This window comes from Hesperophylax consimilis, chromosome 28 (genome assembly GCF_061612785.1).
Source record: "Hesperophylax consimilis isolate HC1 chromosome 28, BYU_Hcon_1.0, whole genome shotgun sequence".
Taxonomy (NCBI): domain Eukaryota; kingdom Metazoa; phylum Arthropoda; class Insecta; order Trichoptera; family Limnephilidae; genus Hesperophylax; species Hesperophylax consimilis.
Window position 1 is genome coordinate 9,901,031 of NC_142863.1, and position 25,945 is coordinate 9,926,975.

General features: G+C 33.2%; 1 protein-coding gene and 1 long non-coding RNA gene across 3 annotated transcripts in view; one reads left to right on the plus strand and one right to left on the minus strand.

Moving 5' to 3' along the window:
- The first annotated feature begins 3,727 nt into the window (after nt 1-3,727).
- Rae1 (ribonucleic acid export 1) overlaps nt 3,728-25,945 on the plus strand; it is a 45,823-nt gene continuing 23,605 nt past the window's right edge. The window contains exons 1-5 of one of the 2 annotated variants that reach the window (XM_089648762.1): nt 3,728-3,779; nt 6,369-6,437; nt 6,887-7,074; nt 16,989-17,081; nt 24,457-24,534. In XM_089648762.1, coding sequence (XP_089504888.1) covers nt 6,895-7,074; nt 16,989-17,081; nt 24,457-24,534 — 351 coding nt within the window. In that variant the 5' untranslated portion in view covers nt 3,728-3,779; nt 6,369-6,437; nt 6,887-6,894. The remainder of the gene's footprint in view (nt 3,780-6,368; nt 6,438-6,886; nt 7,075-16,988; nt 17,082-24,456; nt 24,535-25,945) is intronic. The other variant, XM_089648761.1, reaches the window with a different exon arrangement.
- LOC149410155 (uncharacterized) lies at nt 4,130-5,061 on the minus strand. The gene is made up of 3 exons (XR_016305050.1): nt 4,777-5,061; nt 4,577-4,669; nt 4,130-4,418 (listed from the first exon to the last, which is right to left on the minus strand). It is a non-coding gene; the product is annotated as an uncharacterized LOC149410155 (long non-coding RNA).

Sequence of the window (25,945 nt, forward strand, 5' to 3'; positions counted from 1 at the left end):
AGTCCCTGTTACGCTACAAAACATTAAATCAAGCTTGTGTATTTAGTGCTTGATTGTTTACAAAATATTGTAGTGTTTTTTATGCTCAACCGAAAATGGAAATTAATAGTTACAATTTTTTATTGTACAATCTTTTATGTACATATATTTTTATTATTACTCATAGAATAAAAAAGAAAACTAGAAGTGTCTTCCATACAAATTTGAATGGAAACAAATGTTTCATTTAGCCCAATAGCTCAGTCTCAATTAAACTAACCTGACATTGTTAATTTCAATCCGTTTTTTTTTTTTGTTAGTTTTTATTTAGTTATAAAAAAATTACATTTTTATATCTAGTGTAAAATTTTAACAACTTATTTCTATGACATTAAGCACACTTTACAATATATCTGAAACTTATTCTTTATATGTAGTATTCAGGCATAACCCACGAAAAGCAGCAAGGCTTTTAGCTTCTTTAACATCTGTAGGTAATTCATTGAAAATCTTGATTATTCATTGTTCAAGCTGCCCCCGTTTGCATTTGTATTGGAAATGAAAGCCTCGATTAGGTAAATATTTGAATCACGAGACACGCCCACAAGACACTTCTTGTATTATTCTTTATTCTGTGTTATTATACAATTTAATTAAGTTAAATACGGGTGATATGGGCTATTAAACTATCTATATTAATTTAAGTCTATTTTTTTTGCTTTTTTTATGTGAATATCGTGCAAGAATATCAACTGTGCAGGGCGATTCTTGGGATTATCTATGCAGTGGTACGGTTGTTCTCTGTACAGTGAGAATATTTTTGTTTCACCGTGCAAGAAAGCCAACTGCATGGAATCGTCCTTTTACTGTCATATTTTCTATCTGAATTAACATGATCTTTGTTTGTATATTAATAATTTTATATGAATGTTAATAAAAAAATTAAAAACTAAGTCACAAATTTTTTATTAAACCTCTGCGAAGAAATCCACTGTCAAACGGAGTCACGAAAAAGGATTGTTTCAATGACTCGACCTTGAGTTGTCAGTTCGACTATGGAGCGTTTTCCTGGCTTTTGTGTTTCCTCCCTCCCACAAAATCCATCTTCACTCATTCCTCTCTTCAAAGGCTCTCCACGCCAACGCCATGAGGCAAATTATTTTTCTCAGGACCTTCAGTGTGTAATTAATGATAAAAAAAATAGCAACGTTTCGACTCTGAATATCTATCACTGAAAGGATCTACCCATAAATAATAGTCGTAGTTCGTTGAAATGGTGTTGCTGCAGTTCTTTGAGGAAGCTGCCGGTGTCATTGTTGTTCGTCGTGTAGTGAGAAATTACCCTGGCAAGCGGAACAAGCTCACAAGTGTGGTACCATAAATAAACCTGAATAAACCACTCTGGTGGTACGCAGTAGTGTGTATCTGAGTCGTACCTGCCAGGCTATTATTCCTTGCTAATTGTCAAATGTTTAATAAAGATATTATCAACTACCAGTGATACTCAACCTTTTTCTTCTGGGGGCCACATTCATATGTTTGTAAAGCTACGCGGGCCGCAACACTATACTGGTCAGTGTTGCCAACGGTGTGAGCTTGATTCCCCCTTTTATTATTCGAAATCCATGGGGGGGGGTTGTTAGAGAATTTCTGTAAAACATAATAATTCCCCACAAAAAATTCAAAATGAGTGCTCCCCACGAAATATTTCAAATCCATGGGGAGGGGGGGGGGGTTGTTACAGAACTTCGCTGAAAAAAAATTCCGCACAGCCAAAAGCATCATATGTAATTCCCCACAACAATTTTTCGAAATCCATGGGGGGGGGTAGCTACGGAATTCCATTTTCGAAAATTTCCGGCCGCAAAAAATATTATATCAAATAGAATAGATATATAAAGATAGGTTTTTGTTATGTTTAGTAGCCTAAATGGCGATACATCGCCTTCGTTGGTAGTAACAAGTAACACTGGTAACCATCTGGTAACCATTTAACTTTGGAACCAGTGTTGCCAACTCGAATTTTAAAGTAGAGCTAGGCGAAACCCAAAAAAGAGCCAAAAGGAGCTAAAATTTTGAAAGTGACATAAAGCATGGGGGGGGGGGGGGTTGTTAGAGAATTTCAGAGAAGAAAAATTCGGGGGCGGACTGCAGAATTTTTGACAAAAAAAAACTTACCTTTTGTCCTTCTTGCTTTTGAACAACTCATAACAAACACTCAACAATACACTTGTTTGTTTTTATAATTTTCAAAACACAATTATTTTTGATAATATCGAAGTCTTCAGGATATTTTTGTTGTTTTTTTAATATTTTTTTTTTGTTAGGCAGCGACTAGTCCTCTAAAAAATCTAAGCAGTCATCCGGTTCCAGTTCCTGTACCATCGCACTGCTAGGACCGGCTTCATCAGGATTTTTTTCATATACAGCCATTGTTCCAATTTTTTTTTAACTTCTGGGGGAAGTTCATAATCCTCTCAACATTTGTTGTGTCGCCTGAGCCCCAATCGAATTAAATATAATCAGAAAAGTAAAGATCGATAGGTTTACATCACAGTTCACTGTGAGACTTGCGCGGCGGCGCGGTCGCTCCGAAGTGTGCGTGTAAACGGCGCTATTTTTAGTAACTGTTTACTTATGCAGGAGTTCGGGGAATCTCTTTTTTTGGGAAGTCCTCGTTATTTTGGAATATTATTGCAAATATATATATTTTTTAATATTATTTCACGTGAATAAGAGCTGAAAAATCTGAAAAACGAGCTAAGAAGCTAAATGACTTTTTTTGGAGCTGACGACGTCGATTTAGAGCCAGATCTAGCTCTAAAGGAGCTGAATTGGCAACACTGTTTGGAACTGTCAAAAATTTATGTGTTGCCACGAGCAAAATTATTTGCGCGCATATTTGTCTGTCAAATCTTTGTTTTTTAGAGATAGATCCAAGCTTGTGCAGTTATGGTGTGCAGTAGCAACACTCTTATACCATATTATATTATATAGATAGTATATTATACTTATACTATCCTCTTCGGGTTTCAATGTCTGTACGTCAAAGTCGCAATTAATCTCAACTTAACGTGATATAGAATGCCAGATTTTGTAAATCATGTTCCTGATATTAAATGTATTGAGGGCCGCACAAAATAGCTCGGCGGGCCGCATGCGGCCCGCGGGCCGCAGGTTGAGTATGACTGAACTAACCGAAGAAGCTCGGTGTGCGAACAATTCATTCATATTTTAGGTTGGTATTTACGACGCTCGTCCATTAAGTTGTGTACAAAATGGCATTCTGAATTATAATAAGTTAGGAAGGTTATTAATAAACATAAATTGATAATTTTTATAGTGCCGTTTTTGTGAAAAATCACCTCGAGGGCGCTCCATAAAAAAATCTTAAGGTTGAATGTATTGTAAGGTTATGCATATATTCTTTGGGAAAGGTGCAATCGGCCCGATATATAAATATTATATTCGGTATTGTTTTAGTGTCCGGGTAATAATGAAAAAATTGAATTATTTCTTGTATTGAAGAATGATTTCACGGAATAATAAGAAATGTGAGGAGATTTCAAACCTCCAGCAGGAATATTCTAGTATAAAGTATTTCCTTATAATGTTTCGATAATAATATTTCGAACGTGTTAATGATACGACCCTGCCCATCACTACTTTGGGGTGGTAAGCCAAATAAAAAATCTATGGAAAGATATGCATTATCCCTGGTTTTGCTAATAAATAATAATTCTATGCAATTCTGTGCATGGCGCCGCGCCGTTATTTTTTTAACAGTTTTAAATTTTCACAAGTATAGTAGAGGTGAGTCCTGTGAGTACTTTCCGATATTGGGTACAATGAGTACACGTACAAAAAAATACCTGGTAAAAATACCCGGTACAAAATACTTCCAAATATTTTATACCTACTTTGAGTATCTGGGTACTGGGGACGGAGATTGACGGTGACCCGAGGCGTGCGGAGGTACAAAATATTCTTAAATATTTTATACCTACCATGGGTATCTGGGGACGGCGAGTCACGGGGACCTTAGGCGTGCTGGGCACTGAGAAGGGAAGATGAGGGGAAGGGAGGGGAGGAACAAGAAGGAATAACATTACTTACAGGTGTTCAAAATAAATAATGTTTGAGAGTTTTTTATATGATTTTTATTTTTTGTACATTCGTAGCGTAATGTTGTAAGGCGTATTACACTGCCTAGAAATTATTTATTAAGCATGAAACAGTAACATCATTTTAACAAAACATAATATATTATATGGTCTTGAAATTAAATTAACACGTTTTCCTACATTGCTGTCTGTAATATCATCTCTAAAGGTAACTTACTGTTAACTCAAAACCTGTTTAAAACGCCTCGACATCGGCAGCAGAATTTGGATTTTCTGGTTCATTCCAATCAACGCTAATACTCATTCCTATTCTTCCTGAAAGCATTAAAGCAGTGGATTAATATATTTATTGGTTTTGCCAATGTTTTCGTTTCCATTGATCGATATGAATATGACACTTTTTCAACAGTCATTTGGCCGGTGACATTGTTGATGAATTACATGTAAAATAACAAGTCTTCTCTTCTACTAACCATTTTGCGTTGCCCTGAATACATCTTCGTAAAGATGGTAGACCCTGGTGTGGGATTTGATCAGAGTAAGTGCGCACAAGTAGTCAGCAATACCTAGGAAATTACCAGAATTTTTTAACACATCATAACCTCACAAAGATCTGTATTTTATTTTCAAGACATAAGATTCTTGTTATTGAATGTTTATGTTGATTTTTTACCTAATAAATTCAATGCAGGAGCCTTTCCGTCACCTCTACCGCCGTATTATTTCTGGAATACTACGGAAGGTTCATTGAAAGTCAACTATTTCGTGACTTTATCTTCGAATGCGCTGAAAGCAAACCGTTAATCTGCGAAGTATTTTTCAATAGTGGAGAAGTATAACTGCGAAGTATTTTTCAATAATTCCGAATATTTACCACAATTTATTAAAATCTCTACAACGGCGCAGTAAGTACACAAAGTTCAGGATGTGAAGATGTCAAACAACATAAATAAACAATTCTATCCAGGGTTGCCAACCGTAAAAAAAATTCCCTCGTACGGATGCAGCTAAAAATCTCGTACTGTGACTTTCAAACCTCGTACCCGCTCGTACCAGAGATGGTATGCCCAAAATAATTATTTCCCCAGATTTCGAGGCGATATTTCCCTAGAATTTCCCTACATTTCGCAAACCTTGAACAAAACAAGATCTTGGCAAACAAAACCCGCATCGGGGGGGGGGGGGGGGTAGGATTTAGGACTTTTTACTCAGTGAAATAAAGTATTGCAAGTTTCCTACTAAATAAAACATCCCTTTGTGTGGTATTAAAAAAAATCTTTATTGTTTTCGTTGTTATCACTCATAGCGATTCTTCTATTACACCGCTAAACAATTGGACGAAACAACGAAAAGACTAGGTATTTAACAATAAAAATCTTTTTCTTTTCAAAAACTTCAATTAACTACACGTACTAACGTAGTACAACTAAACACGGCCGGCATGCAACAAATGGAACTCGTAAAAAACAGAGATAGTAGAAATTTGCGCTCTGTGTCATAGCGACGACTAATGCGAAGAACGAACGAACTGTTTTATTATTTAGGGATTTCAATATTTTTATTATTCGGGGATTTCTCGGTTGATGGGATAACTACCATAGACAATCATCATCGCGCAAATACGGCAATGTAATTTTTGGTGTAAGAAGTTCCTACAAGTTCTGATGGCACTAGTTTTTACTGTTATATAATAGTGATGTAAAATGTTCGTATAGCCAAATTATCAAAATCTCGTACATAATTGTACGAGGTTGATAGTCTCCTCGTACCTCGTACGGAAGGCCACAAATCTCGTATTTGTACGAGGAACCTCGTACGTTTGGCAACACTGATTCTATCAAACACCATGCCATAGACATTAGACACTCAGCTGTCAACAGTTTTACCATAGACATTAGACATTCAGCTGTCAACCGTTTTACCATAGACATTCACCATCAGACAATGGAGATTACCGTGGCTAAATACTCATCACTGTCCTTTTTCCTCGTACACCTTTCTAATAGGAAAGAGCGAAAAGGCATCTATATTTCACAGTGACGAAAGCAAAAATATTTCTTTGTCCCTTTTCCTCATATAACTTTCTAACCGACGAGAGTGAGAAGTCAGTAATATTTTAAAGTACGAAGTACTTCAAGACCTGTGATACAAATATTAAACCAAATATTTTGGAACCAGGTATTTTGGAGATTTGTCACAAGTACAAAGTACGGCATGAATATACCCGGTACTTTTACTGGGTACGATAAATACGCCTCTCCTCTAAAGTATAGCTCGTAGAGATTGAAAAACTTCGTTTATAGAATATTTTCAACACAGGTGCGTCTGGCATATGTGCGTTTGTCGTTATCGCTATTGTCTATCTATCTATATATTATCTGTTACCATTTGAAAGTCTTCTTGACATTTGTGTTTCATTCATACAGAATATATATACAGAAAAATGACATTTTAAAATTGATGTTTCATGTTTTGGAAAATTGTGCATGAGGAAAGTGATATTTATTTACATTAATTTATGTAATTTGTGCAACCGGTACCATTTTTGCATCTTAAATACGAGTTCGGATTGCAAATGTCAAAATAATTTTAAAACACGTTTTCACGGATAACTTTGTTTTAACTGGACTCATAATGGTTTTAAAGGCTTTTAATATAAGATCATTAACAATAGTTCAATTAGAAAATTATCAATAATTACATTAGGTACTTATTTCTTCAAGCTTTTAGTTCGATATAGGTTATGTATGTTTTTATTGATCAACATTTTGTTGTTGTTTTAGGCAATAAGATGTTTCAACAGAATTCTCTGAGCAATACCTCCTTTGGTGCTACTGCCCAGAAGGTTAATATAAACCCAAATAAGGATTTCGAGGTCACAGCACCTCCTGAGGACTCTATTTCTGCTTTGGCATTTTCCCCTCCCAGTATACAACAGAATTTCCTTATTGCTGGCAGCTGGGATAATCAGGTAAGAATGAACATTATTTAAAGACAGTAAAATTACAAGCTCTTTTACCAAATTTGGTAAATATCCAGAATCATTAACACACTTTGATCGTGTTATTTTTTTCGCCGGCAGACTGCTGAAAACGGGCGAAAATAAAGGTCCCGCGCGAATTTCTTTAATTTGTTTTAAATCGCTATATCTTCGAAAATAATGGAAATATTTTAATAAAATTTTCCACATACTAACTCAGCATACCCGAGCTATAAAATTTCTAGCGGAAAACCAAGTATTATTTCTAATGCAACTTAATAAATCGAAAAAAAAGTCATTATTGGGTCATTAGGGTTAAATTTTTTAAGTATAAACTAGGTTTCAATTTTACAAAATTACCAATTATTATATTTTCACCAAGCCCAAATCAATACAAAACCAAAAACAATTGCCACATCTCTAGTATCGTCAGAGTAACACATTATTACCCATTCAAATACCACGTGTGCGATTGCCCCTCGCACGGTACAGCGGACCAAAACCATCGGAACGTGCTAATAATATTGGTTATTTTTTCAAATGAAATTAAAAATAATCACTTATCGTAGAATGCTTCTCGTACTGCTCACGTAATATTGTTTATTGTTTTTCACCATACACTATTAGGTTTAAGTTTCTAACCACCTTTATATAATCAGTTACAGTTCACGTCTAAAAATTGTTTATCTAATATTTCATTGTTCTTCCTCCATATCACTTTCTTCAGAATCACTGAACTGTAATGGCATCACTGACATTCTTCTCCTACAAGGAATTTCTTCACTTCCATTAGATTCTTCACTTTGACTATCGAATTCAGGCAAATAATTACTAGAACAGGCTGATAAATTATCTGCGACGATTTCGTCATCACTTTCGTAATTTTGAGAATTCATTTTGAAAGGTTTGATAGATATTATCTCCTCGGAACACAACCGTAGGACAATTTGCTTTTTAAAAACTGGCGTGCACTTGTAAATATTTATTATGGTCCGCCTAACTGTGTTTGCCGATACCTGCTTTTGTTAAATGCGCCCGACACTCTCCGCTCGCTCGCACCTAGGAGTTGAGTGGGTGCGGAACAGAGATAGAGAGATATGTTTCGGGTTTCAGGGTCATAAAAACCCTCATTCCAGGAATTGAATTATTACAATAACAGAATATGTTATCTAAATTACTTATTTCGTTGCTCTTCAAACGCAATACCTATCAAGTGTCAGGTGTTCAATAATATAGGTCATTTTAGTTGAAATATCGATGTACTCAAAAGACTCCAAGATAAATACAAAAAAAAGACTTCCATTGCAATTCGATAATTATGTACATATAGTTGGGACCTTTACAAAGAGATTGGTATATAATATTCATATAAAAACATCGGATAATTTCTTCTTTTCTGCCATTGAAATGAGGCGGGCGCAGAAGGTAGAAATACCCTTCCCGACGTTAAGCATCAATCGACCAAATGGGTAGAAATACCCTTCCCGATTAAAGTGTGTTAATACGCACAAATTATTTTGATAATTATTTCCCTAACTGCCCCACTTTTGGACACAGATAATGGAAATTACACTTTGTATTAACAATTACTACGAGAAACAACTAGTTACATGCACAAAATAGGTTATTAGGTTAGGTTAGGTTAGGTTAAATAAAAGACATAAGACACAATTGTACTACAAAATTCTTAGATCGTAACGTGTATACAACTTCTGCTATTATGTCAATGAGATTTAGACCTGTAACAGAAAAAGATGTAAATAAAATAATTAATGATATGGATGTTAAAAAGTCAGAAGGCAACGACCCAATAAGAATTAAAGACCTGAAGTTAATTGCTGATAATATAATTCCAGTCCTTACTAAATTAATTAACCTTTGTGTAAATAAAAACATCATGCCTGACGAACTTAAAACATCCATCATCAGACCTATTTATAAATCAGGAAATTACAAAGATTTCACAAACTATCGACCAATTGCGATTCTCTCGTGTATTGATAAAATTATTGAAAGAGCTATCTTTAACCAAATACAATATTTTATAAAAAAAAAACAGAATCATAAATCCCATACAGTACGGATTTCAAAAAGAAAAAAAGTACTACACAATTACTTTCTAATTTCACTGACCATATAAATTGTCATTTAAATGAAAAATATTACGTTGGTATCATAGACATATGAATATTAGTAGTCCTGCCCTAAGTGATTAAAAGCGTATTATCCCCACTCCCCATACCGGTTCCATTGAAGCCGGCTGGGCTCGCGTATGGCCTCAAGTGAAATTTGAAAACGTGACGTCATCATTCTTGTGCGAACTATGGTCGAGGCATCATCGGTTCATTTTACGAAATAACACGGCAAAATGTTGACTTGTGATATGAAAACTTGTAAAAATAGACGTGAAAAAGAGAATAAACCCAATTGTCGTATTACATTCCATAAGTAAGCATTATTTTACTTTATTTTAAGCTTATTCACACCGTATTATATGGATCAGTTTTAGAAACATATACTATCACATCACAATGTAGCGATTCTCAAGTGTGCTCATCGTTGTTTACTGGGGTAAGTAAATTATGAAACATTTGTAAAAGTGTCTTAACTAAATACTCTGAAACTAACTACGACTCTGCAAACAGAAGAAATTTACTTTGCCGAATTTGGACTTCGCAAAATAGTTCATAACGTGGCGAGTAATTTGCGCTCCCATGTAAAAATGTCTATTCATTCAAAAGCAGATTTTACTTTTAAGAACTAAATGGTGATATTATAATGCGAGATGCCTATTTACTGTCAGATTGATTTATTGACGAATCACAGTCAGCTTAACCCCCTTCGTTCTTCAACAGTTGATTTTACCCCTCGCCATTATCTTCTCGTCTATTAATTCCTATGTCTGTGGTTGGTATAATTTTTATAGATTTAAAAAGGCCTTTGACACATTGGACCATCAAACATTACTAAAGGCAATGGAAGAATGTGGTATTATAGGTCCTTTAAATAAAATGTTTAAAAATTATCTGTTAAATAGAAAAATTAAAGTTAAAATTGACGGAATTTTCAGTGATGAAATGTTAACAGACACTGGAGTAGCAACAGGGTCGATATCGGTACCTAAGTGTTATATAATGCAAGTAAACAGTTTACCTAACGTAATAAAACGATGTAAATGTTACATGTTTGCAGATGATACTTGCATCAAAAAAAAACAAAATATATGCTTACACACTCTCCATATGCAAGTTGTCAGGAACGCATATAAAAAGTCATTCATACGATTGTTTACACACAAAAAACCAATCTCTGCCATGTAAATGCCCAAACATAGAAAAAGTTTACCAATATACATACCTTGGTCTTACAATAGATGTCAATTTTAACTGGTCAAATCACATTGAAAATGTATGTAATAGATTACGATCCATATTAGGGAAATTTTACCATCTAAAAAACTTTGTTAATAAAAATATATTATACTGTATATATGGGTCATTCCGCCGTTTCGTTCAAATTTGCCTGTTTCCGCGGATTTTTTTTTTTTTTGCCTTTTTACTATATATTTTTATAGAAATGGGTTCCCGTACCTATCAGATGTATAAAAGTGAAAAGGGCACCTTTGTGCGACACTTGGATTCGAAGAAAATTGATGGAAGGTAATGAAGGTGTGGATGGTAATGAAAAACTGTTGGATGGTAATTTAAAAATTTGGATGGTAATGAAGTTTGGTAATGAAATATTAATAGATGGTAGTGAACATGTTTAAGGTTCTTAAAATGTCTGTGAATAATGAAATTTGAATAGAAATTGAATAATAAAATAGATTTCAAATCATGCTAAGTATCATTTGACGTGGTGAGCGGATTAGGAAAAAGAAGAAAAACCTATTATAGTGAAAAACTAAATGCTTTATTCAGACTTTTGAACATTGGAGACAAGAAATACATTTTTTCATACGTAATCAGTTCTGCTTACTTATGCTTTTGCAATATCTGTATGAATTGTTAAAAAATAATGGAAAAAAATATCAAAATACAAATTAAGAAAAGGCAGCTGGAACATCAAACCCAACACAACTAAAATTTTCCTATTATACTACTTACCCAGAAATTATAAGGAATAGTCAAATTCTTTAAAATTACGTTTTATAAGTAGGTTTGTACACAAGAAATACAAAATTTTCACATTCCTAAGCAAACATTGTAATATTTGAAAAATAGAAATAATAAAAATAATAATTAAAAATAAGAAAAAATCAGAAGTCAATTGAAATGCAGTTTAAAATAAAATCAGAGATACTTAAAACAAACACAACATATGTAACTAATAAGTACAAGATAAAGGTCTTACATCTAAATAGGAACATAATATTTAAGGAACTTGAGATCATTCTTGTGAAAGTTTTTGCTGGAAAACTATTTCAAATCAAAGTTCGGCAAATTTTTGAAAGTGAATTGTCCTCTTTCATTCTCCTCTGGACCTTGCAAGCGCTGAAGAATTTGTGATTCCAAAATGAAATCGTCGTCACTAATTGTTGGCCAGACAAATTTTTTGGAATTCCCTTGAGCTTTTTTCAAAAAAATTACTTTGTACTCTAGTGTGTACTCATGTTTTCCAATAATTTTCCCAATGAAATGATGTGTCGTGTTAGTTATTTTATATTGAACCATTATCCAGTCATCTAAGTAGTATTTGAATGGCGCCTCCTTATCCTCTTTGTTGGTTTCCTCGTCAATGTCCATGTGTGGGAGTTCCACAGTTTTGGGGGACTGCTGTTTTGATTCATCGAAATCAGGATATTCTACTCTTAGGGATCGGATGAACTTCTCGAACTCACATTGATCGAAAGGATTGAATTCTTGCGTACTATTACTTACTTTTTTCTCTACTGTATCTTCGATTGGTCTATTTACGTTTTGTAGCTGCAACGCCTTCAATTTCTTTTATTCGTTTCTTTTCTCGTTCCTGAGTTTGCTTATCTGGTCCTGTAACGTCTTAATGATTTTCAATGATCTATACCTCAATTTTCTAACATTCGTTAGACCACGCACATTTTTTTTAATGATTTTTTGTTCATTCTCGACTGCGAGAGGGTCAGGATCTAGAGTATTTTGCACATTATTGGGTACTTCCTTGACATTTTCATGAATTGGAGGCATATTTTCTACTGTAATCGTTTCTATTTTACGCTGCTCCTCTTTTTTCTTCCAATAATTTACAGAGTTCTTTCGCCATCTTCGTCTTTGATCTCTCTGGGCTCTTTCACTCATATCTTCAATGCTGCAAATCTTTTTTTGCGCTTTTCGCATTAAGTATCTTTTTTTTTCTTCCGCTTTCTGAAGACTGTACAGTTCCGGATTGTTTTTAATCTCAGCATATTTTTGTTGCTTACGCAGCCTGTCCTTGGATAACTTTTCTTCTTTTTTCAGTTTTTTATTTAACTTTGCCATTGTGGATTATGGTGTTTAGCCTGTAACAAATAATAAAGAAAAATTATCATAAGTATCGGATCAAGTGAGAAGTTGAATGACAAATATGGATAATTTCAATTTCGTTACTTTTACAGGAGAGCCCAAAAATTGTTACACTACTTTTATATCTTTGTTTAATATTTTTTTCCCTAAATGATTTAAAATCTAACAGTAATGATATGGTTTTTTAATCAAGAAATTTGCGTTGGACTCTTAATAATGCCCTTTATATAGATTTTTGTTCAAATCTGGATTTGTTTAGAAACTTGAAATTTTGTAAAAATTCATCTGTTTTAATAGACAACTGAAGTAATGAAGATAAGTAATGAAAATAATTGTGACTGTAGGGGAATAGTTAAACCATTTGTTTAATATATTATTCGTTTACATTTGAATAATTATAATTATATCATTGAATAAAAAAATCGATTTTCAAATAAAAATTCGCAGGGTAAATTTTAACAGATTGTTTTTCCATATCAGTAAATAGATAAAACAAAAATATGTATTTCACCAAAACTGAAATTGTCCGACGCTAGAACGCAAGAAACTGCTTTTATTGATAATATTAACTTTTATGAACCCCCAAACATGGTCCTAGATGCACGTAAAAATAACCCTTACAAATTTATCATTACCCTCCACACCTCTAAATTACCATCCGGCAAAAAATTTTACGATACGGAAGGTAATGAGACGGAGGGTAATGAGGTTTTGACAATCTTTCCTTAATAACTCGCTTAATAATGACATTACAAATCTTTATGTTTCAATAAAAAATAGTCCGACTAATTATAGTTTATAGGTTCATGATTCGAATTTTTAAAACATGTACTTACTTTAAAAAATGCTGGAAGGTAATGATGCCTGGTCGGTGACAAAGTCGTTTTCGAGCACGGAGATCGCAGATATTTCTTTATTCAGCGACGCACGTCCTCCCCCATCCAGATATAGCGGTACACTGATTAGTAACGGAGGCGCGGGGTGGGGTACAGCTGACGAACAGTAACAAACACGGTCACAATTTTAATTACCGCTTTGGCGGAAGACGACAGCGATTTTTTCTGGACAAAAACAAAATCTCAATTCTTTCTATGATACAGTAACTTTAAAAATAAATTAAACACCAATAAATATGCAAAATTAGTTGTACATTCAGGTCGATTAATGAATGTAGTGATTTTACTAGTGTAAAATGTTCTTATTTATTGATCAATTTACCGGTCCCTCATTTACACGGGGAAGGTAATGAGATTTTAGCATGTTTTTTGTATACCATAAAGTTATTAAGTAACAAATGCCTAATCCGGTAAATACTACTTTTTCCTTTTTTAAATAACTACATTTTCCAATAAAACTTTCTTGAAAAACATTATTTTTCATATGACTTTTTTGCAAGAACATGCGATTTGAACGAAACGGCGGAATGACCCATATAATGCATTAGCGGAATCAATTATAGGATACGGATTAACGTATAAAACGTACTTAAATAAAATAGAACAATTACAAATCCGTTTCCTAAAATTGATATCAGGCAAAAAAAAAATACAATTATGTGAAGGCGATTATAAAAAAATGTTCTCTTTGTGTAATGTGCTCTCTATACATAGTAGGATAGATTACCAACTAACGCTAGATGAATTCTGGAACACAGAATACAAAAAACCTGTAAACCATAACTACCCTGGACTAGGCATAGAGAAACACAAATGTTTATTATTAAAATATCGCAAAATTTATACGGAGATAGAATAAAAAGACATAAAATTCCAGAATTATTTAAAATGAGACATCTTATTCAAAAATCAAAACTAAAATTAGATCGTTCTACCTCCGTGAAACATGAAAACAAATAATATTGAGGATAAATACCTAGATCTGTGAAAACCAAATAATATCAAAAACAAATAATATTGTGAAAAATACTTAGAACTGTTAACCATTGTTAAAAATAAAACAATTACATATCGTACATAAGCATTATAATAATTAGTAAGTATTTTTATATTAGATACATACTATTAAGTAAATATTATGTATTACACATCAAGATATCAAGTTGAGATTTAAATATAAGCAACTAAATAGGAAAATGAGAGATTTCTTACAATCAAACTGATTGATCAGATTTGTAGGATTTAAGTAAGATATAATATTGTACAAATAAAAAGACTGAATAAACACATTAAAAAAATAAAAAAATAAAAGTAATTTATGCGTATTTAGATTAAAACTAAACATACGCAAGTGTCATTCCATATGAAAGCAAAAGTATTGTTTTATAAGGTGAATTTTGATTTTTGAATAAAAAGATAATTATATTATAAATGTAGTAATTAAGTTGAAACAAAGTGTAATTTCCATACTACGTTCACACTAAAAGTGCAGTGGTTTAGGAAATATTTACTACTATATTTAAAAACACTTACATTCATTTTAATTACAATGAGGAACAACTATTTCAGTCTCCGAAAAAGGGAAAATAATGCATTTTAATAACTATTTCGTTTAGCATAGGAATGGATAATTTATTTGTTTAGTTGTTATTCATTATTATTTCTTTAATAAAGACTGGATTATTTCTGTAGCGCCATTTTCATGAGAAAATCACCACAAGGGCGCTAGAATTGAGTTGAAAAGAAGTGTTATTTCAATAATAATTTGTGCATATTAAGATTGAAGCAGAATTCTTGAATTTTACCCAAAACAAATAGCTCGTTCCGTGACTTACACAAAAAGGAATCATCGAAACAACCCATTCTCAAGAAGCCAATATCTACTATAACATTAATAATAACAATAACTAGTTCTGTATCAAAATATAAAGAGCTGTTGAAAATAATAGTTACATTCCTTCAACCGCTATTGATAAAAATTTGCGTCAATATAATACTTACATGCGAACATCCAACTGGCCATTTGCAAGCAACAAACACACATTCATACATATATGCTACACAATTCTTCAGACTGATTCGTGCGTGGTTTTTAAAACTCGGTCATCATGGAGATCATTCATTTCTATGTTCCCGATGGTTATCTACGTCACCAACAACATAGACTGTTCTATCTCCCAGCCTGCAGGACTAACTTTCCAATGGTCATGCCGGTGGGGAGAGCTATTTGCTGTTGAAAAGAATCAATTCGGATATGGACAGTTTAACATTTCCTTATCTGTGGTGTGTATTTACTACACATTGCTTCTAATAACTCTATAAATATAATAAATTCTGGGTTAAGACTTTAGGTATTCCTCCGTTATACATTTATGCACTGATTTAAATAATAAAATTTTACATAGTTTTCAAATTCAATTAAAAATCAGAGATTTTTGTTAAAAATCGGAAACAAATACACCAATACAATCAACCGTGTGACACTGCTACGCAAAGAGTGTGCGAGGAAATGACACGCTATTGATGTCCCGCTTTAGTTAGCTATGCGGGAACATGAGAAATCCACATGTCTGCAGTTGTATTTTTATTTAGACCATCGATACCTACGACCGCATAGCTGTGTGTGTGCTAGCCGCCAGCCAGTCGGTCGCGGACCGTCGTTAGATGTGGACCCCTCGCACGTTTTTTTAGCATCTGCTGATGTTTTTTTCATTTTTTCAGCAATTAAATTACAATTATTATCACTTTAGATATAAAATATAATAAACATAAGCAATTAGCTATGAATATTAATATTTTTCCGATATTAAATCGCTTATTTTGAGATGTGTAGGTATTGACTACACAGCACCGGAACGCGTGGATTTTTAAGGCACAGTAAGGGAAAGGATAAGCATCAATGAAACTGTCTTTAAAAGGCAAACTCTGTTATTACTAGTATAGTTGATGTATCCACTGTCTATATTTATGTTAGAATTTTTCTTAGCTAAAGGATTTAAAAACAAATTAAAATGAACAATTTTAATAGTAAATTTAATTTTGGTTATGTACCTTCCTACTAGATATGTTTATAGATTTTACTATCCGGTATGGTTGCTCCAAGCGTCATGAAAATCTATCGGTGACAAGCAAGCAATAGCTGTTTTAGCATCAATAATTTTTCAATAGGCACTAATATCTCAACGCGTCAACATCGGCGTTGTTTTTAACGGATATTTTCAACAGTTGAAAATCGCCAACGATAACGACGTTGGGGCTGAATCGAATTATCATTAATGCCCTGTACTACTGTTCTGTCATAAACAAAAACGCAGCATGAAATTTTTAACGGTCACATTCTGATACACGAGACCTTTCATTTTCATTAAACTATTGTTAATAAAAATACATCAGAATGTGACCATTGAAACTTTTAAGCTGCCTTTTTACTTGTGAAGAAATCTGACTTATCAGTTTCCACTTCTGTTTAGGTTTCTTTTCTGGAAAAAAAAATAAGTAATGTTTGTGAATTCATTAATTAGTTTTATTTCAGGTGCGATGTTGGGATGTGGAAATGACCGGAAAAACAAACCCAAAATCCATGCAAACTATGGGCGGCCCCGTTCTAGATGTTTGCTGGCACGACGTAAGTTTAATCTTTCTTTATCTGTCTTATTCGGGATTTACTCTAATAAATTTTTGTCTATCGATCATGTAAATAGTTGTTTCGATAGGCCGCAGGTGACCGAAATCGCAAGCGCCAAAGTAGACTAGCCTGCGACTTTATCCGTTCGGAGACAGATTGCATGCGGCGTGGGTGACAAAAATCGACCTTGAAAAGGTGGTTGTTGAAAATGAATAAATTAAACCTGTTTTTTTTCAGCAAAAGTGTCACTTCACACTTTTAAGTCATCTCGACAAAAAAAGAATTCATTTTGTAAACTCCAAAATAACACTTTGACACACAGCACAAACATCCTTACCAACAAGGATTGCCCGAAAAATTAAAAGAAACAGCTCGATAACTTAATTAGGTGACATAGAATTCCAAAAGGTGAACCTCTTTCCTGCCGGAAACAGAGCTCTCCCAAATTCACCGAAAAAATCAAATACAAGCTTGAGAATTAATTCTTTCACTGGCCAGGTAAAGTCAGGAAAATAATTATTTTTGACAATAGGAATTATTTTTCTTCCCTTCCCGCGAAAATGTTTGCCCTCAAACATGAAATCTACGCTTCCGAAATTTAAGCAAAAAAAGTATATAAATAAACTAATTAGAAGATAGGTCCAACAGGTATCTAGAAATTTTACCAGAAAATAATATGTAGTAGCTATAAACATCATCTTAAGAACTAAATCATTTAAATCTAGATAAACTAAGGAACAATAATAGTAGGATGGTACGAGAATAAGGAGTCCACAAGCACCCTCAGCTCGAAGGAGCTGGTGTTGATAATACTGGCTGAAGCGCAGACCTGTTATTCTCATGACATCTTAAAATGGGGAACATCTTAAAAAATATAATTTAAAAAAATATATATTCACAAGGCATCACTTTTCCTTCAATAGGAAATTTTGCCAATAAAAGGCTTCACTTTTAGGGTAGTCAACCAGCCCTCACTTTCACTGAATTTAGGCTGTATATCAATAGCGAAAAAAAAACTCTTCTATCTACATTGGTCCAACAGGTCAAACAGGTTAACATAAAAATAGTTTATTCAACAAAATACAGAACAAGAAATAAACCTAGACTGAGGAATATTTTACAGAGATATTCAACTATCAGTTTTAAAAAACTGATGTACAACATTGTCAGATCAAGAAGTATATTAATAATACTTGTGTATTATTCATAAACTTCTTGATCTGTAATAACTTTACATTTACCGAACTTAAATGTAGCAAATACAATTAATTATGTATATGAAAATTTACACATTTTTAATACCAGAAAGTTGCTCAAATCTCTCATACACAAAACTTAAGGATATCTCTTCTGTAGCTCCTTGGAGGATCTTTGAATACAAGGCAAAACCAAGCCACGACAAAATGACAAGAAAACTCCAATGAATGAGAAAGATGAATTCAAATATAAACTAAAAAACATTATAACAATGTCCGTTTCATTGACAAAATAAAGATGCAATACCAGTGTGTGTGTTTGCATATGTGTTAGTATTGCAGTAACAATACTAATATAATAATTGAGACAGGGTGTCTTCTCAAAACGAGAGATACTCACATCGAACCCTATTGTACATATCTCGATAAAGATTAGGTCACGTGAAAGAAAAAATGACTTAAAATAAGTTTTGGGCGCCACTGATCATAAGATCAGATTCTAGTCAAACGAGGGTAAATAACAAATTTATCATCAATAAACTAGAATATTGTGTTTATTCTGAGCACATGCTTTGGAGGTACCAAACTCCAAGACACGCAACCAGGATAATCACATAAAGAAACAGATGAAGTAGCGTGAAGGGTTGGTAGTCTTACACACCACAATATAGGTTTCCTATACTGTACTGATTAATATTATTGTATGCAACAAGTACTCGCATAGTACCAATTACATCTTGACGCTTACCATCCGCGGAGGTAACGTAAGAATCGAGCTTATCTAACTTAAAACCTATACTTAAGAAAAACTTATAGAGTGAGCCACCAAAACAACTCACACTAGTTCCACTATCTAAAAGAGTTGAAAATACCATATTGTTAATTATAATATTAGCATGAGGTCTAATATCTTCATCATCGGCATGAATGCGTCCTTGTCATGTTCAATGAGACGGGTAGCAGAGTATTAAGATAATTAATAATTATGTATCTTCAGATATAAAATTTTGTAATTTACTAATGAAAGCTAAAGAAACAAAATTCGAATTTGTGTGGTTTAAAGCCAATAAATTACTTGTTCGTAAGGGTCCGGGGGAAAAAATCATTCAAATCAAACATGAAAGTGACATTAAAAAATGGTATCGTAGATTTTTAATCCTAAAGAAAACCCTTATTGTAATGGATATTATTAAAAATGGACTGTATTACCAATTATAGGACGTCAAGTCCTAAATTCTGTAAAAAATGTACTACAAACACACTCATCCTCTTTTCAAATCTTACAGCAAAATATTAGATCAATTTCCAAGAATTTTGATGAATTTTTGCTACAACTTGATAATATTGGAACCTCTTTTCATATTATTATTCTTACTGAATGCTGGATACCAAAAAATTATGCTCCTAAAATTTTGAAAGGATATGTTCACTACAGCACTTCAATACATACTAAACAAAATGATGGAGTTGTTGTCTATACCAGAACTGACCTGATTGGTTTATCTGTCAATGAAATCCAAGTCAGCGGTGCAAACTGTTTGCAAATAACTCTCAATAATGACACATGTATCTTAGCAATATACCGTTCTCCATCCTCTTATAATATTTCACCATTCCTAGAATCGATTAATAACTAATTAACTGAATTATGTAATATTAAAAATTGTATTATTGCTGGTGACCTCAACATAAATATTCTGCCCACAAATGAACATTCTCAGTGCCAAGAATACCTAAATACGCCCACATACCATGGATTCCAAAGCACCATAAACACTCCCACACGTGCTACATTAGACTCCATTTCATGCATTGTATATTAATCTACATTTACAGACCACTACACCACTATTCTTTCCATATAAACATGCAACAGAAAAGACAAACATAAAAACACAAAAAATAAGAAAAAAATCATTCCAATCAATTATGATTGTATTCGTCAATCTCTGATGAGTAAATCGTGGTCAGAATTACTTAACATCACAAATCCAGAAGACGCCTGGACGTACTTTATCAATTATTTACAGACTACCATTAACCAACATACAAACATAATTATAAAACATATACCAAATAACATTTTACCAATTAAGCCATGGATTAACCACTCTACATATTATTAAATCTATCTGTAAATGTAACAAACTCCACAAAAACGTTATTAACAATCCTTATGATATACAACTTTCAAACTTTTATAAAAGATATAGAAACATTTGTACCCAAATAATAAGAAAGGCTAAAGAGATATATTACAAACAGAAAATAGAAAACTGTAATAATGATCCTAAAAAACTTTGGAAAGAAGCCACCCACTCTCAACCTAATCCTACGAATGACTTAAAACAACTAAAAGTAAATGATAAAATATTTAGTTTTTCTAGTAATCCCGATATTATTGTTAATCATGCAAATAAATACTTCTCAAAAATAGGTGAAGAACTCGCAAAAAATATCGATGTAAATCATACAAACTCCAGTTCACTAAGCTGTAATACAAATTTGCCCAACAACTTGCATTTTAGTTCAAAACAAATTTCAAATGAAGATACTAGATTGATTATAAACTCATTAAAAAACTCGTCTTCAACTGGCTTGGACGACATATCAAATATTGCCTTAAAAAAACTTGCATCAGAAATAACCACTCCCTTAACAAATCTTATTAACCTAAGCATCCTAAAAGGCCGATTCCCTGACAAACTAAAAAACGGAATCATAATCCCAATACATAAAGGAGGTTCTAGAGCGGACATAACTAACTATCGTCCAATTACATTACTAAATTCACTATCTAAAGTCTTTGAAAAAACTATTAATAATCAACTAATTGAATACCTTGAACAAAATAACATACTATCACTCAACCAGTTTGGATTCAGGAAAAATAAAGGCACCTCCGAAGCCCTGGCAACAGTTACCGATTTTCTAAATGAAAACTTAGACAAGGGATCAAAATGCATATCAATATTCTTAGACCTGTCCAAAGCATTTGATACTTTCTCTCACCCTAAACTTTTACGAAAACTATCTAATATTGGTATAAATGGTGGTGAACTTACTATTATTAGCGATTACCTGTCAAACCGAAAGCAAAGAGTGAAAATCAACAACTGCAATAGCAATCAATTACCAATTAGCTACGGCGTGCCTCAAGGAAGCGTTTTAGGTCCTACCTTGTTCTTAATATACATAAATGAATTATTTAATCTTCAAATAGATGCCAAAATTGTAAATTTCGCTGATGATACGATTCTCCTCTTCAAATCAAGCAATTGGAATGATGTATACATAAAAGCTAACAGGGGCATAACTGTTGTTAAAAGATGGTTAAACAATAATACACTAACAATGAATGTGACCAAAACTAAATACATACATTGAATTTAGTATTAATCCTTCCTTAAGAACCCCTGAAAATCAAATTAAAATATGTGCTTGCAACCTGACAAATACGATAACATGTGATTACCCTTATTTAGAACAGGTTACTAAAATTAAATACTTAGGTATTATTTTTGACAGCAATTTGAAGTGGAAACAACATATAACCACTACAGCAAACCACCTTAGAAAATTCATTTACTTTTTTAGACAAACTCGCAACTTTCTCAACCTAAGCCAGTTCAAAACAATCTACTATGCACTTTGTCAATCTTTAATAGAGTATGGTATCATAGCATGGGGAGGAGCAAACGCTGCCGCCATTGATTCAATATCTAAAGCTCAGAAACTTATAATAAAGATTATCCTCAAACTACCAATCACAAGCAGCTCGGATGAAATCTTTAGGAAAATCTGTGTTATGGACATTAGACAACTTTATGCCAAAAACATACTAGCTTACCTTTTCAAACACAAAACTACTTTTGACAATGTCCAAACTGCTCGTGATACTAGAACCAAAGAACATAATTTCTTACAAATCCCTTTCGCTAAAACAACTTTTGGCCAGAGAAATTTTAGATATTTTGCAACAAGGCTATATAATGCTCTCCCACTAGCCATTAGACTGAACGATTTTTTTTCGAAATATAAAACGGACATCAAGTCTTGGATCATCAGCCAATCAAATCATCCAAGATCAAAAATTTTATTTTTATTCTTTTTTTTTTTTTTTAATTTTTATTCCAGATCTCGGGGAGGGTGGTGCAATCCCACTAGCTCCATATTATACATAGAATATATATAAAGTTAATATATAAAAATTTTTATAAAAATCCCCTCATAAGTATGTACTCCAACTAGATGCTGATTAACCAATTTATCATTTATTATTATTATTTATTATTTTTTATCATTTTCACATTGTCATTTATGTTATAAAATATTATATGTATCAAATAATATGTAAACATTAATTTATGTACTCAATACGTCTGTCTCGACACAGTTTTATCCTAGTGAGACAGACATCGAAAAAAAACCTGTAAAAAAACTTTATATTGTTAATTCTCGCTAGCAGAATGTGAGGGACCCCCGACATTTTAATATAAATTATTAAAATTATCTTTATTTATAAATGAAAAAACTAGAAAAATGTTTTAAACTTTTATTATAAACACGGGCTTGCTCTCTCATGGCGGATAAAGTTGATTCCGGAACAATATTATCTTCGGTTAACATCTGCATCATTTCTTCCAAGGTGTAAAAGTTTTTATTTATAAATGAGAAAAAAAAACAAAAAAAATGTTTCAAAAGAAACATATAAAGCAATAAAGAAAAATAATTCACAATTAATATAATATTGATAATTTGAAAAACAAGTACCAAACACACTGTAATATTTAGATAAATTATCTATGTACTCCGTAATGAGGTATGAAGTCTACAATTGAACCGATATAACAGATGTAAGAATGTTATTATAACGGCAGAACATGAAATAAATCGAGTCTGTAATCAACACCTGTCAACTTGACAGCTAACGATTTGACATATGACATCTGTCCATTTTAAAAATTCAAGAAGTGCCGTTTCCTAGCTGGAAACGGTGCTAATCCAAATTCACCAAAAAAATGTTGCCACTCGAAGTCAGGAAAAGAATTATTTTTCACAGTAGGAATTATTTCCGTGGCATACTTTAAAATATTAAGTCAGATTATTTGTTTGCACCTGTACATACGTCATATGAATAAATAGTTTTATCCGTATAAAAACTCAAAAGAAAGGCATACAAATACAATATTGTATTGGTGATTCATTCTAATATTTTGAAGCAGTGTTTTTTCCTAAAATAATTAAATTAGCACCATCTATGAAAGAGCAGATTTATGATTTATTTTATGTATACCTTTAACCCATTGGCCTCAAACGACGCCGTCCCGGCGTGTGTACGGCGATGTGTCTTAAAATCAAACGACTGAGGGTCTGATGTCTGTCGGCTTAAAAACGAAAAAGGGATACATTATTGACATCTGTGTTTAAAATTTTAAATGCCAATCGCTCTGTAGATAATTAAGCATTCATTTCGTAGTAATTGGCAGGACTCCGTTGGTACAGTTTTTTCTTTATATTTACGATTGAAATTTTGTTATATTTCAGCGTCATTGAATTTTTTCAAAATGGCGTGTGATTCGGGAATTGACAAGCTTGTTCGTAAAATGCGTGGTGGGCGGCTAACATCAGCCCAAATTGAAAAAATATATATTATGGTAATAAGTATGATTAATGTAAAACTTTTCTTAATCCAATTATAAAAAAAGGGTTTTTATAAAAAAAAAAAAATTATATCCTCGTTAAATCATATTATTATTATTATTTTAAAAACTGCATATATTTTTTACATACCTTAATTCAATACACAAGTAAATTTAAAAAAATTGTTTCGTTTGCATGTTTAGTTTAAAAGTTATGTAAGATTTAGTACACCACTGCAGATTAAAAACTTTGGTACAAAATTAATTCGGATGTGAAGGACATTTTTTTAGCTAAACGATTCGGAGGCCAATGGGTTAAGTAAAACCCTGGTGAACTCTGTCAAAGGGACTAGAAAACTGTCAAAGGAATAAGGTAAACCATGGGAGATAACACATTGGACCTGAGTGCTTACTGGAGATATTCAGATATATTGTCTCCGATCATTTTTTTGATACTTGTTCATCATTATTTGATTTCATTCAAAAAAAATTTTTTTATGGACTGCAAATAATTCTGAAAATTGTTTTTTGTTTTAGGATGGAACTAAAGTGTTTGTGGCTTCTGGAGATAAACAAGTTAAATGTTGGGACTTGGCTACAAATCAAACAATGCAGGTAAAATGACGAAAAAAAAGATTTTTGACCGGTCAGTGGTTGAGTGGGCATAGCGCTTGGGTCTCACCCGAGCGTCGCGTGTTCGATTCCTCGGCTGGCTAAGTCCTCCATCACAACACAAGCAACATTTTCGGCTTTCTGTGGTGGTAGTAGGAGATTTTCAAACATTGTTGGGTTATTCGTAACCCGGGAATGTTTGTCTTTCTTTTTAAAAAAAAAAAAAAAAAAAATCTCATCTCACCTTCTTGCCCCTATCTCAATTGCCTGAATAGTCTTGACAAGGTGTCCTTCAGGCCTCCTTTTCCTATCCTACTTTTCTTTTTTTCACATGAAATATTATTGTTTCTTTAGAGTTGTTGTTTGGATGTTCTTTTTAAAGAAAGGTCATATAGTCTCCCTCGACCAGTCTCTCCCGATCGGTCCCGCCACACAGTAAGTAGGCAGATGCATCCGACGCCAAGGCCTAGACCAGAGGTTCCCAAAGTGGTCTCTAAGGACCCCCAGGGGTCGATATCGGCTTGCTGGGGGTCTATGTCAGCGAGAAAAATATTTGGGGGTCCACGAGATTCAAATGGGGGTACATACGAGCAGACCCCCATTTACCTCAAGTCAACATTTAGGAATTCCGTAAATGACACAATAGACCTAACACAAATATAATAGACTGAGAAATTACTTATTTGATATTTGTATTTTTATATTTCGTTAAGTTGTTAATTGAGGTATATAAATAGAGTCTACGTTCCTTTTCTCGTCAGAATTAATATATTCAAGCAAAACATTGCACATTGGAAGCCGCGAATTTTCCTAGTTCCCCAACTTGTTTTTGAAAAACGTCCAGGGTAATAATGACGTTCAACATTTAAATGCACTTCACACAGACTTCAAAACTAAGTTTGAGGACATTTTGACTATGGAAATGAAACGTTGAAGAATCGGATCATGTGACAAGAAAAACTGACCGGAATAAGCACTGACATAGAACTTAAGGGGCAGTTCTGTAGGGCTAGCTACAGAAAGAAATTCCCGTTGCTTATCCTGCTTCATTTTTATTTGGTGTAATACCTCACATGGGTGCCCCTGTCTGCACAGTGTAAAGACAGAGCAACTATACCGCCACACGGTTGTTGGACAGGCAAGGGAAGAGAATCTTTTTATGAAAAAAATAAATGATTATCACATAGGACGTTAATAGTTTTAGGAAAATTCAATATTCGGCAGGCAGGGGGTCTACGGAAAAAAAAATTTTTGCCAAGTGGTCTAAGGGGCAAAAAAGTTTGCCTAGACAAACCTCCCCCTATGAACCCGAACATTCCTGCTAAGAACCAAACGTAGCTTGCCACTCAGTGAAAGCCGGCAGCTTCCATTATATACATATCTACCTTTGTTTCTATTATATCTGTGTCCTGTA